Source organism: Phycodurus eques, chromosome 16 (assembly GCF_024500275.1).
Source record: "Phycodurus eques isolate BA_2022a chromosome 16, UOR_Pequ_1.1, whole genome shotgun sequence".
In the NCBI taxonomy this organism is placed as follows: Eukaryota; Metazoa; Chordata; class Actinopteri; order Syngnathiformes; family Syngnathidae; genus Phycodurus; species Phycodurus eques.
This window is the reverse complement of record NC_084540.1, coordinates 23,862,315-23,875,833: the sequence shown is the minus strand read 5'-3', so window position 1 is coordinate 23,875,833 and position 13,519 is coordinate 23,862,315. Positions and strand designations below refer to the sequence as shown.

The window sequence follows — 13,519 nt, the reverse complement described above, 5'->3', positions numbered from 1 at the left end:
TGTTCATAACACGTGACATTTTCACGCCACAGCACAGTAGTAGCAAGTTAGGTAAGAACATTGGGACTTATTTCATAGTTCTGGACTTAAAATCTATGTCTGCATAAAAAAAATCCCCCAAAAATTGACTTAGTAGTAATATTAGCCTTGTTTTCTGATAAAATATTGGATTTTTAGCCAGATTTTGGTCCGCCCATATTTTGGACACGACTGCCAGTTACAGCCTAACACGTACATAACAGAAGGTGAGGACATTTCCTCGTTGAACGTCTATGGATTCTGCGGTATAATTGTTGCCTATTTTGAAAGTCTGGATGTTTTTTTAAATACAATGAGTGAAAATAAAGACTTGAAAACATGTTGAAAGGCTTGTTTTAAAAAAAAAAAAAAATTAATTAATAAAAATATATCGACCGCTGAAAATGCCACCTTGAAGAAAGAAGATATAGCCACGTCATGCCACATAGACATGCACGTCGCTTTATGTCCCAAAAGAAGCGCTTTGCAGATAAAGTTCCTCATTTATACATGGCTTTCGTCAGCTAAATTTTGTATTCATTAAAATTTGCATTCACTAATGCCTCTAAGATCTATTCCAATGGCGTTTGTTTAAATCACTGTTTCTGCAGGTGACAATGTGTGACAGACGCGGACTTTTGGCTGGCTCTCATCACGTCGAATGACGAGGGCATAGATCATCCGGGCAAAAGCATTACATCTCTATGTCCCAAGATACCAGCTAATCTTCACCATAATTTACGAGTACATCCGTATTTAGTCCCACTTACACCTTTGAAAATATCAGAACAATCGGCGCGTATCCATGTCAGCGAGGAAGAGCATCCCATAGAGGAAGATTTGTTTATGCATTTATACACTGCTTTTGTCCGCTCAATTTTGTATTCATTACACTAGAAATGCCTCTAAGATGTTCCTGTAGGCACGTTCTCCTTGCCAAAAGCGTCACGTCTCTTTATTAGTGTTGGGCATCGAGAATTGAGAACCGATTGGAACCAGAACTAACATTCCGATTCTCCGGAATTCTTCATATTTTACAATTTCGGTTCCCGGTTTCGATGCCTACATTCCGCCGACGAACGAAGAACGCGCACGGACGTGCTTGTGGCCAATGGCGGCGGCAAAAAAAATGTGTCTTGAGTTTGGTCAAATAAATGACCAGTCACCTCAGTGCAAACTTGGATGAAGATTATATTGTGCAAAGGAGGCTTTCACAATGTGTAGAAGTCTGACGTGCTCCCTCCCGCTCCAAGCCTCAGCCTACACCGTGCTGAACTTCAGTGAAGTCAATTGGGTGAGTTAAACAATAAAATAAGTCCATGCCAACATTGAGGCAGCTAACAACTTAAACGGTGGGTTGTACTCTTGCACTGATGGTTTTTAGCATTTATTTTAGTCTTCAAACCAACATAAGAGCTGATGACATTAAAAAAAAGCTTAACATTGAGCAAAATCTTCACCAAAGGTCCAACTAGCAACTTTACATCACAATTAGGGCAAAATTGACATAAATGTTGTCTCACAGTATCACAAACACTTTAATTTACAGAGTGAGCATGGTTAGGGCCATAATACGCAAGTGGAAAGCCAATCATACCAACATAAATTTGCCTCGATCAGGTGCTCCTCGCAAGAGTTCTGACAGAGGAGTGCAAAGAATAATCAGAAGAGTTGTCCAAGAGCCAAGGACCAGTTAAGTGGGAAGTTCCCACTGGGAGCTCTTATTAAAATTTCATATACAGCGGCTAGAATAAGTATTTAACATATCACAATTTTTCCTCAGTCACTGATGGTGTAGTGGTACACTCGCCTGACTTTGGTGTGGGCAGCGTGGGTTCAGTTCACACTCAGTGACGGTGTGAATATGAGTGCGAATGTGCCCTGTGACTGACTGGCAACCAGTTCAGGGTGTAGCCTGCCTTTCACCCAAAGTCAGCTGGGATAGGTTCCAGCGTCCCGCGACCCTAACCAGGATAAGCGGTGTTGAAAATGGATGAATGGACAATTTTTCCTCACTAAATATACTTCCAAAGATGCTATTGACCTGAAAATTTCACCAAATCCCTAAATTCTTTGCAATTGTACGTTGAGGAACATTGTCCTTAAACTGTTGGACTATTTTCTCACGCACTTGTTCACAAAGAGGTGAACCTCGCCCCATCTTTGCTTGTGAATGACTGAGCAATTCAGGGAAGCTCCTTTTATACCCAATCATGGCACAATAGTTTGGGTTTATACAGAACTATTCAACAGAGGTGGCTAACTGCTATCTTTTAGAACAAAAAAAAGCACCAGTGGGCAAAGGCCATATAGTCGGTGCTGTGTACCTAGTCTTGAAAAAAAGCATTTCATATAGTTGCCCACTGTATTTTAATTGAGAAAATGCAGAATTTTAAAATGTCATCTGCAGCTCAGTCTTGCTTCAAAGCATATGTGGAAGGAAGACAACAGTGTGTGGAAGGTAAACGGGGTTAAGTCCTATCTCTGCCCTAATGACTTAGGGAGTGCCAGAGGGATCTGTTTTAGATCCAATTTTGTTCTCAGTCTGCAATCTGGGACGAAGATGATACTGTCATCCATGTCTCTGCTAAATCACCTAGTCTGGCTGAACAAGAACCAACACAAGCCTTATTTATAATCAACAACTGGCTGGAGGAGTGTCATTTAACAAATGTGAAGAAAACAATTTCTATCTGCTTCTTAATTAAAAAACTGATTCCCACTGGTACATTTAATGTGCATATCAACAATCAATTAATTGAACAAGTAAATGCAAGAAAGTACTTGTGTATTATTCTTGGCAATTTAAAATTTCAGTCACGTTAAAAATATATGAAAAAAGGTCACAACAAACCTGAACTGTTTCCGCTTCATCAGACAAGACTTTCTCCTAAGTGAAGCATTTTATGTTTAGTTTTCAAAAACAAACTTATCATTGGGAGGTTTGTTCAAAAACATTTGAACTGTGCACTAATTGTTCACAACGTAAAAATTATGATGACTGTCATTTGCATTGACTAAGAGAATCAGAGGAAAAATATCAGTTGGATAAAAAATTTTAATGCAGTGTATTTATCATTTAAACTGTTGGTATTCTGCAATTCTCAACATTTTAGGGGGGCAGTCAATTAGTAATTTTTGGGTTCACTGTTGATGTAGACAAGGACGAGCTGGAGTGCTTGAAATGAAAAAAACTACAAACTACTCCGCTACGAGCTCGTCATATGGTGCCATTGCTGAGGCTCATCTTGAGCCAAGATATGACCTCTGTGTGTGTGTGTGTGTGTGTGTGTGTGTGTGTGTGTGTGTGTGTGTGTGTGTGTGTGTGTGTGTGTGTGTGTGTGTGTGTGTGTGTGTGTGCGTGCATGCCGACACACATGTACGTGTAGGCAGCTCTTCAAGAGCTGGAGGAGTTGAAGCAGATCGTCCCCAAAGAGTCGCTGGTTTATTTTCTCATCGGCAAGGTAATTCTAAACAACTGTTTTTGTTTTACATGTGGTAATCCACCAAACATTAACGGTCTCAGCCCACCACCTACGTATAGACGGGGGCCGCTCGGGCCAGTACAAATTTCTAAGTTACCGAACATTTTCGCCTGCCAAAAATGGCCCAAAATTACATTACATTTAGTGTTGGTCTGAAATTCTTTTATCACAGAAACTTCCCGTCCAAGACAGGATGTTGTGATGACACGAGGAGAAACCGTACCCAGCACCTCCCAACTGGATAAACGGGCACGAATCGCTTCAAGACTATAGCCGAAGCTAACGCCGCTGCCTTAATAGGCTCATATGAGCGGTAGTGGGACCACGTAATGGCGGCGTGGAACAAGGCCAAGCGACACATAGTGAAGCTTCATCGCCAGGTTATTATGTCCAATAATGTGTGGACAACTATGTGCTAACGAGGACGTTATTTATCAAAAAAAGTAAGGCAACGCATTGACCAACACCATGACACTTTACGGTAGTGTCGTAACACTTGTCGGACTTGTGGCACAATATGACATACGGCTGGGCATGTTGGAGTGTGTGAATCATAGATATCGTAAAAATGATTGTGAATTATTTATGTACCAGTATTTATTTCAAGGATAGTACAACACATTTTCAAGAGGGTCCTTTCAACACATAGACAATCAACAATAGACAAAATAATAAATAAAAGTAAATCAAAATCATAACACACGCACAATGCTCCCCTAAACTTAGCCTCCCACCATCCGGCCAATATTTTATAATATGTATGTACATATATATTAATATATAATGTAGTCTGCACACAAGATATTGTTGGAAAGTCAGTAAATATTTTAATACATTTGTAATTCTTTGAAGCATTATTATTTTTGCAATTGCGTTGTCTTAATTTTAGTCAGGTTCGTTCAGTCAACGCCATGAATGCGATTGTACTAATAATTTGTTAAAAGCGCTTAAATAATACAGTATAAATATGCTATATGCGAAATTAACACTTAAAACATTTTATCATGAATATACGGGGCCAGAACAAGTTCTGACAGGGCCACCACGCAAAAAGGCTTAACGTCGGACCCTGGTCTTCAGCCATTCATTCACAAGACCGTGTCCAAGTCATTTGTGTGCATTTGTGTGTGTAAGGTGTACAAGAAACTGGGTCAGACTCATCTGGCACTCATGAACTTCAGCTGGGCCATGGATCTGGACCCCAAAGGAGCAAACAACCAGATCAAAGAAGCCATTGATAAAAGATACTTGCCTGAGGACGAAGGTACACACGCACATCAGGCGTCATTATGTCATCGTGATTGTGATGACATCATTGTCATGGTCAACATTGTGATTGTGACGTCATCGTTATTGCGATTGTCATGACACCATCATGGTCAAATTGTGCCTCCGTTTCAGCCGTGGTGGAGGCGGACGACAGTCAGGACAGCAGCGTGATGACGGACGCTGACGACTCGCTGCTTCACACGGCCGAAAGCGACGTCCTTTAACTGCCCGCCGCATTCTTTCGTGAATCCCTTCTTGTGTTGTGATTGGTTGAAAAAGACTGTGCTGCTTTTGCGCTCCGCCCCTTCCCTTTGTCATTCAGCACAATCTGACACCGCTGGTGCTTTTTATGTTCTTTTTATCATAGTTATGGAAATAAATCAATAAATGTCCCATCTGAAAGTTATTGCTCTCCACTTTTTGAACGCCTGAAGCCAAATGTGCACATTGAAACTGGGTTTGGATGTGTTCCTTTTTCAAATTTGGTTGTGTGGTCACAAGCATCACTCATTCCCTTCCTGCTATACAGTTTAGGGATTTTACATAGTGGGCCAAGATAGTTCCCACTAAAAATCTCTTGAATGACTGGGTTAGGCCTGGTGCGCACACAGGGATTTTATACACCTTAACAAATGTATTTATTCGTTTCTTATAGAGCCCACACATGAAGATAAAAAATCAGGCATTTAACAATTTTGCTTGCACCGTGTGTGGTGTGCTCTGATAATCTCAACATGGAACACCAGACACAAAGATTCTGTTCCACCACCAATCTCGAATCCAGTCCTCAAAGACAGAGCTCTCATGTGATCACACATGATCTAGCAAAAGCCAAGAAGATGAAACCCTAGCGGGTATGTTACGCTAATGTTACTGAGTGTTTCCGAAGGCACCAGAGGTGGGAGTGTTGTACAATTGCAATCTCACTAAAAATACTTTTTGCCGTCTGGGGAAGGACCTGCATCATTCATCATTCACGATCGACGGATTTTTAGATCTTGGAGAAAAGAAATTCATGAGTCAAAATTTAAAAAAATAGTTTTGGAAGACTCCTCGAGTGCAATTAGTAATGCAGCCCTATGGGGGGCACAAGCCAGTGCAAACTGTAGGCCGGTCCCAAGCCCGGATAAATGCAGAGGGTTGTGTCAGGAAGGGTATCAGGCTTACAACTTTGCCAAATATGAGCCTTCATCCAAAGAATTCCATACCGGATCAGTCGTTGCTCGGGTTAACAATGTCCGCCACCGGCACCGTTAACCTACAGGGCGCCGGTAGAAATTCAGCTACTGTGGGTCGCAGACGAAGGAGAAGTGGAAAGTGGCTTCTTTGCCAGAGAAGAGGAAAGCACAGAGCCTAGTACTGAAAGTGCGGACTTTGAATGTTGGGACTATGACAGGAAAAGCTCAGGCGTTGGTTGGCATGATGATTAGGAGAAAGGTTGATATATTGTGTGTCCAGGAGAGCAGGAGGAAAGGCAATAAGGCTAGATGTTTAGGGGCAGGGTTCAAATCATTTTACCATAGTGAGGCAGGGAAGAGAAATTGAGTAGGGGTTACTGTTGAAGAGTTCGCTAAGAATGTCTGCTGTGAAAAGAGTGTCAGATCAAGTGATGAGGCTAAAATGTTAAATTGATGGTGTTATGTACAGGGGGGGGGCTGAGTATTTAGTCAGCCATCAATTGTGCAAGTTCTCCCACTTATAAAGATGAGAGGCCTGTAACACCTGTGAGAGACAAAATGAGAGAAAAAAAATCCAGAAAATCACTGATTTTTACAGAATTTATTAGCAAATTATGGTGGAAAATAAGTATTTGGTCAATAACAAAAGTTAATCTCAATACTTTGTTATATACCCATTTGTTGATTTCACAAGGTTTTCACACACTGTTGCTGGTATTTTGGCCCATTCTTCCATGCAGATCTCCTCTAGAGCAGTGATGTTTTGGGGCTGTCGCTGCGCAACACAGACTTTCAACTCCCTCCAAAGATTTTCTATGGGGTTGAGATCTGGAGACTGGCGAGGCCACTCGAGGACCTTGAAATACTTCTTACGAAGCCACTCCTTCGTTGCCAGGGCGGTGTGTTGGGGATCATTGTCATGCTGAAAGACGGTGGGTTGAGTTTTTACCAAAAAGTTGTATTTTGGTTTCATCTGACCATATGACATTCTCCCAGTCCTCTTCTGGATCATTCAAATGCTCTCCAGCAAACTTCAGACGGGCCTGGACACGTACTGGTTTAAGCAGGGGGACACATCTAGCACTGCAGGATTTGAGTCCCTGGTGGCGTAGTGTGTTACTGATGGTAGCCTTTGTTACTTTGGTCCCAGCTCTCTGCAGGTCATTCACGAGGTCCCCCCGTGTGGTTCTGGGATTCTTGCTCACCATTCTTGTGATCATTTTGAGCCCACGGGGTTGAGCTCTTGCATGGAGCCCCAGATTGAGGGAGATTATTGGTGATCTTGTATGTCTTCCATTTTCTAACAATTGCTCCCACAGTTGATTTCTTCACACCAAGCTGCTTACCTATTGCAGATTCAGTCTTCCCAGCCTGGTGCAGGTCTACAATTTTGTTTCTGGTGTCCTTTGACAGCTCTTCGGTCTTGGCCATAGTGGAGTTTGGAGTGTGACTGTTTGAGGTTGTGGACAGGTGTCTTTTATACCTACAACCCCAATTCCAATGTAGTTGGGACATTTTGTTAAACATAAATAAAACAGAACACAATGATTTACAAATCATGTTCAACCTATATGTAATTGAATATACGAGTTGATGATTATTTGCTAAAAACAAAGTTTATCAGTTTGAACATTTAATATCTTGTCTTTGTAGTGTATTCAATTAAATATAGGTTGAACATGATTTGCAAATCATTGTATTCTGTTTTTATTTATGTTTAAAACAACGTCCCAACTTCATTGGAATTGGGTTGAATAACGGGTTCAAACAGGTGCCATTAATACAGGTAACGAGTGGAGGACAGAGGAGCCTCCTAAAGAAGTTGTTACAGGTCTGTGAGAGCCAGAAATCTTGATTATTTTTTTGTTGGTGACCAAATACTTGTTTTCCACCAAGAATTGTTAATCAATTATTTAAAAATCAGTCCGTGTGGAAAAATGATCAAATTCCGCAATGTACTACAAAATACAGTGAGACCACAAAAAGTGAACTGTGATATGGCGAGGGACGACTATTTGAATTTTTAGTAGCATCGCTGTTAAATACTTTCCACTGCATCGCGGGATACATGGAGGGCATTGTATAGCGGCAACCCATACTCACTACACATTCCAGATGCACTACAAATTGGCCAGCACTCTATATAAAGTGTACACGGAGGAATTTGGAACACAGGCTATGACTTTGTCGGCATACAAATCAGGTTTGGATTGTTTTGTAGAAGAAGAGCCCAGAAAGTGTTGTTTTTTTGTCCCCAATGACTTTAGTACAAATGAAAGAACTGTTCCCTTCTATTCTACTTTGCAAACAAGGAGGCCAAAAAGGTTGAGCGGAATCAAACCCATCGGTGGTCCTACAGCCGCGCAGCCACCAAAACAACAGAATGGACAACATCACGTGGTTTCCGATAGCATGGAGGCTTACGGACTTTTACAACGTGGTTGCCATGGTCAGAGCGAGTAGAGCTTGAGCTGCTCCTCCATGTCGCCCTCCGTCACCTCACCCAGAGCCTCCGCGTTCTCCCTCAGGAGCAAGAAGATAGCCGCCAACTGCTCCTGTTGCACCCTGGGAGGACAATATGATGGACAGACGGAGGGATGGACGATGGATGGACAGCCAGACAGACGGATGAATATTCATTAAATGGAGGTATTATGAAGCTTGTCAAATGACCTCCAAAACATCTCATCCTTTTGAACAGAATGCTAACAAAAATGCTTATTTTAAAATTACCTTTTTTTATTTTTCCTTTTGTATGATGCAAACATTTTTTTTTTAGATATCTGCTTCTATTTAGCTGTTGTTTTTCATTCTGAAACGTCAAACAAATGTTCATCCCCTCAATTTTTTGCAGAAGCTTCCCTTGAAAACTAAAGGACAGAGTGCTTTTTTTTTTTTTTAAACTTCCTACTTGTTTGCCATGAAGTAATAATTTACTTTTCCACATAGTCGTAATGTGTCCACTTTCAACAGTTCAAAATCATCCCATTATTTTGTTATGTTGTTCACTTCCCACTCAGTGACACCGTCAGTGTGACTGTGAATAATTGTGTCTCTCTACATTTCCTATATGATTGACTGCCAAACGGGTCCTGGATATAGTCTGCCTTTCACCTAAGATGGTATAGAATCCAGCTCATCCTGAAGTGACCCAAATGAGGAATAAATAGTTTTTTCTACATATTATGACAAAAAGTCATCAGCTGGATGACTGACAAACCTTAGCACAGCTTATGTCGAACATCACAATCGAGACGAACCCCTCAAAACTTACCCGATAGAAGGTTGGCGTTTTGGGGAGAAACTTTTTGAATAATATGCCTGCATTGACCCTCATCTGCGCCATCAAAACATCCCAAGCGCGAATGTTGTCGAGGACCAACGGGCTCAACTCAAATTATGTCCAATATTCATGTGAGGTTGCGATACGTCAAACGAACGCACCATGACGTCAGACCCTTTCAGATGGTGGGAGATTGCGTTTGGGACTGTTGGGCCTAAGCAGGGGGGTTTCATTTGATACAGTTCCTACTTGCTGACCTTTGCTCCTCCTCCAATTCCTCCTTGGTCATTAGCGTCTCAAACTTCAAGGCTTTCTTTCCGGGCGTGAATGTCACTTTGTCATCTTCTACTGCTGCACCTGGAACCCAAGTGGGACAATTCCTTGTAAGACGTGCGCTCGCCTGTTGATGACACCGCAGGTGAGCAGATGAATCTCTTAATTGAATTAGAGCTGACTAATTCTTTGGCCTGATGGCATGAGCTCAAAGGTTTTCTGGGAACATACACAAGACACACGTGCTCCTAAGCTGCGATCAAGTGCTCCAAACATGAGTGGCAGATGGCGGCTCCGCCCACAAACAAACCGACTTCCTGGATGCTCTGAGTGGAAGTCGCATGACGACAGCCCCTGCACTTTTTTCCCTTCACAATCACACAAATCCTCTAAAAATGTTTATTGGTCTTGTACGATCGTGCACTACATCCCACGTGTGAGCATTCTCACCATTAGGTTCTGGTTCCGGTTGCAGATCTGCTTGTGGCACAGCGTCGTCAGCTGCTTGCTCAGCGACAGGTTCGCGAGTCGGTGGCTTCTCCTGGTCGGATCTGGGGAGTGGTGCGAACACCGATTCATCCACGGGTCCAAAAAGCCGTTCAGCCACCACCTGTAAAAATTCTTTAGGTTCTGATTCTGACTGGACAACTGGTTGTAGGTCTGAAACTGGCTTTGAAGACGACGACTCTTCTGGAATGACCTGTGCTACTGATAATGGTTCAGAAACCAGTACTACTGCTTCCAGTTCTTGTTCAGAGGTGGGTTCTGTTTCTGAAAGTTGTTCCAGTACAGGTTCTACAGGTTTAGAGACCTGTTCCAGAGCATAACATTTTTCTATGGCAGATTCTAGCTGGATAAGTGTTTCTGGAACTGCTTCTGGTGCTACAAGTGTTTCATGTACAGGTTCTGGCACAGGAATAGTTTCTGGAAATGGTTCTGGTGCTACAAGTGTTTCATGTACAGGCTCCAGCTGAGGAACAGTTTTGGAAACTGGTTCTGGTGCTACAAGTGTTTCATGTACAGGCTCCACCTGAGGAATGGTTTCTGGAACTGGTTCTGGTGTTGAAAGTGGTTCAAGTACAGGTTCTAGCTGATGGTTATTTTCTTGCACTGGAACTGGGTTTTTTTTTGCAATGGCTTCTGGCTGAGGGGCAGTTTCTGGACCAGAAGTCAATGCTAAAGAAAGCGTGTCCTTAACAAAGCACAATTCATTGACGGTGTTGGGAAAAAGCTCAGAAATTATTGGTCTCATTGATGGTTCTAAAAGAGGCTCTGGCACTGAAACTGCTTCCGGAACAGACGGTGATTCTGAAACAGGTTCTGATCCACAAATTGGTGCAACAAGGTTGTCTTCTGGTGCAGAGGCTGTTCCGGTACAAGATTTAGACTCTTGGCCAGGTTCTGGATCTACTGAAACCGCTTCTGGTTGTGGGACAGCCTAGAAAGATAAGATAAGAAAGATAAGATGAGGGAGTAGTGAAGGACGTGGTCTCTGTGTAGATCACGTACTGCACCCTATAATCACAGGTGTCAAATTTGAGGCTCGCAGGCCAGATCAGCCCTCTGAGTCATTTTGTGTGGCCCGTGAAATCTTTCCATGACTTCTGTACAAAAATTGTCATCAAAATTATGATAACTCAATAAGGCCAATAATTATGTAATATGCTTGTGTTTGTTAGGGTTCGCACACTGAATATACTGTACTGTATAAGGGAGAAGAAGTGGAAGTGCCCTGCGCTGAAGCCATATGCTTCATTCAGAAACAGCTTTGGCTAGCAGATGTTATGGCTAGCCATATGTTTGGGGAAGAAAAAGAAATGTAATAACTAACGCTGTACAAACACGCAGCGGCATTTCAACATTCACCAAGCATGAACTTAAGACCGGGGTACGTGTCAAAGCATATTTTTATTTTTATTTTTTTAAATAAATATATATAAACAACCCAAGTGATGATAAATGTTTGTGCTTTCACCATTATATCCACCCCCTGAGGATAACCTCAACTACCATGTGGCCTGCCATGAAAACGAGTTTAACACCCGTGTGAGTCTATACGGACGCCCGTATAGATGTTCGGAATGAACAACTTGTGACTCACTCTCTTTTTGGGAAAACACAATTTATTTAAGGGGGGCTGAAGATCGCTTTTAGGGGGGTAGGACAATAAAACTTCGGCATAAACACACGCTACCCAAAAGATTCGGAAGCTTTTATAGGTTTTTAGAGGGAGCTTCAGCCCCCCAAAAATAGGCCTAGCGACGCCACTGGTTGGAAGTATGATCGTGTGTCTTCATGTTTCTGATGGTTGGTTGCCCTAGAACCCCCACCCTCCATCCTGTCACTTGCAGGTCAGACCCTGGTTGACAAACTGCCACCGCCTGCTGCTGAGACTTTGACACATGACGCCTCTTCTCACACGATGCCACTTTTATTAGGAACTCTGGAAGCGCCTCCATCAAGCTTTCTAGAACTTCACTTTCTCTCCCACCGAACACCACCGAGCATCTTTTTTGCGCTGCGGATATGAGTGTTGGCACCAAATATTGTCGCTGCACATCTTAGCAAAATTGAACGGTCAAAACGAGGACAGTAAACGTGGGCCCAGGTCACAAAACGCCGTCAGCTCACTTGACTCGGAGACAACGGCTCACCAAGACCGTCAAATGCAGCACAAAGACGACTTGGTCCAGGGTGCCATTTCATGGAGGCATTTTCACTCCAAACTTGACTTCTAACTTGTCCAAGTTAAATTAAAACACCCATGATGACGTCAAAACCAAGACCTCGATGGAGTTGTCACAATGCTCTGTAGGAGATTTCCTTCACGTCTTAACTTGTCAAGTCAATTAACACTGAACCCTAATTGAAACAATTAGAACTAATAAAATGTCTGTTCATTTGTGAATTGCACTTGACATGATTTGAATGTTCAAAAGACAACAAATCCGTGGAATAAATTGATACATTCAATTGGAAATGAAGGACAACCTGTCGCGGAGCCGCCAAACGTCTGGACGAAGGCTCGTCGTGTGCGCAGGCGGCCGCTGGGGAGCCGACCGAGGCGGCGGCCTCCTCTCTCCTGCGGCGGAGGAGGACGGCGGCGGCCAGCAGGAGGGCGAGCGCGGTGAACACGACGACGCTCGACTCCACTTCCAGCAGCTCCATGACGGACTGACGCGCGCACGCACGCGATATTTTATCGACCCACGTCAAGTGTCCGGAAACGCTCCCGCACATGCGTCCGGCCACCTTTCAAAATAAAGCCGCTGCGAACCTTTTCCTCTTGGAAACTCTTGGGATGCAAAAGCCACTTAGACGTTCAACATTCATTGTCATCATTCCGACATTCAACTTTCGATAACATGAAGGTAAACACAATTGACGTTGATGCCTAATGTAATGCACAGACGGGAAGAGCATTTCACGTGTCACCCTGATATTATTTCCATCCTTCTTTATGTACCGGACCAAAGATTAATTCAGAATCAGAATCAGAATCAGAATCATCTTTATTTGCCAAGTATGTCCAAAACACACAAGGAATTTGTCTCCGGTCGTTGGAGCCGCTCTAGTACAACAAACAGTCAATTTACAGAACACTTTGGGGACATAAAGACATTGACAAAAAACAATTGTGCAAAAAGATGCAGAGTCCTCTAGCACTTAGAGCAGTTCGAACGACTAATATTGCAATAGTCCGGCGCAATGACCATCGTGCAAAGGGCGCTGAGACTTCAAGGAGTGGATGCGGTTTAAAGTGACGAGTAGCTGCGATCATCTGGGACAATGTCGGTTGTGCAAATGTTACAGATGCTCCTCAATCAGTGTGCAAATGGAGCAGATGCTACTTTGGCACGAGTGGCCAGTATATGCAAATAGTGCAGCATGGCGAGACAACTACAGTGAGTGCACGAGTAATACATCATTGGCCCCACAGAAATGTGACAACGAACTCAAGTCAAAAAATTGCCAGCTTGTTGTCATGGAATTATAGGTTAGGTGTTTAAGAA

At 42.9% G+C, this 13,519-nt stretch overlaps 2 protein-coding genes across 5 annotated transcripts in view; one reads left to right on the top strand and one right to left on the bottom strand.

Moving 5' to 3' along the window:
* cdc27 (cell division cycle 27) overlaps positions 1-5,174 on the top strand; it is a 28,835-nt gene extending 23,661 nt beyond the window's left edge. For 2 of the 3 annotated variants that reach the window (XM_061699841.1, XM_061699840.1), the window contains exons 18-20: positions 3,408-3,482; positions 4,638-4,767; positions 4,905-5,174. In XM_061699841.1, the coding sequence (XP_061555825.1) occupies positions 3,408-3,482; positions 4,638-4,767; positions 4,905-4,996 (297 nt within the window). In that variant the 3' untranslated portion in view covers positions 4,997-5,174. Of the gene's footprint in view, positions 1-3,407; positions 3,483-3,675; positions 4,768-4,904 lie in introns of those variants that run through there. The other variant, XM_061699842.1, reaches the window with a different exon arrangement.
* si:ch73-366l1.5 (FILIA-N KH-like domain-containing protein) lies at positions 4,083-12,682 on the bottom strand. 2 transcript variants are annotated; one of them, XM_061699843.1, is made up of 4 exons: positions 12,498-12,682; positions 9,957-10,944; positions 9,491-9,590; positions 4,083-8,515 (listed from the first exon to the last, which is right to left on the bottom strand). In XM_061699843.1, the coding sequence occupies exons 1-4, from the start codon at positions 12,672-12,674 to the stop codon at positions 8,401-8,403; spliced, it is 1,380 nt and encodes a 459-aa protein (XP_061555827.1). In that variant the 5' UTR covers positions 12,675-12,682; the 3' UTR covers positions 4,083-8,400. The 2 variants fall into 2 exon arrangements, 1 of the variants encoding a protein (XP_061555827.1); XR_009770036.1 differs by having other exon boundaries at positions 8,434-8,515; positions 9,225-9,590.
* Positions 12,683-13,519: the final 837 nt, after the last annotated feature.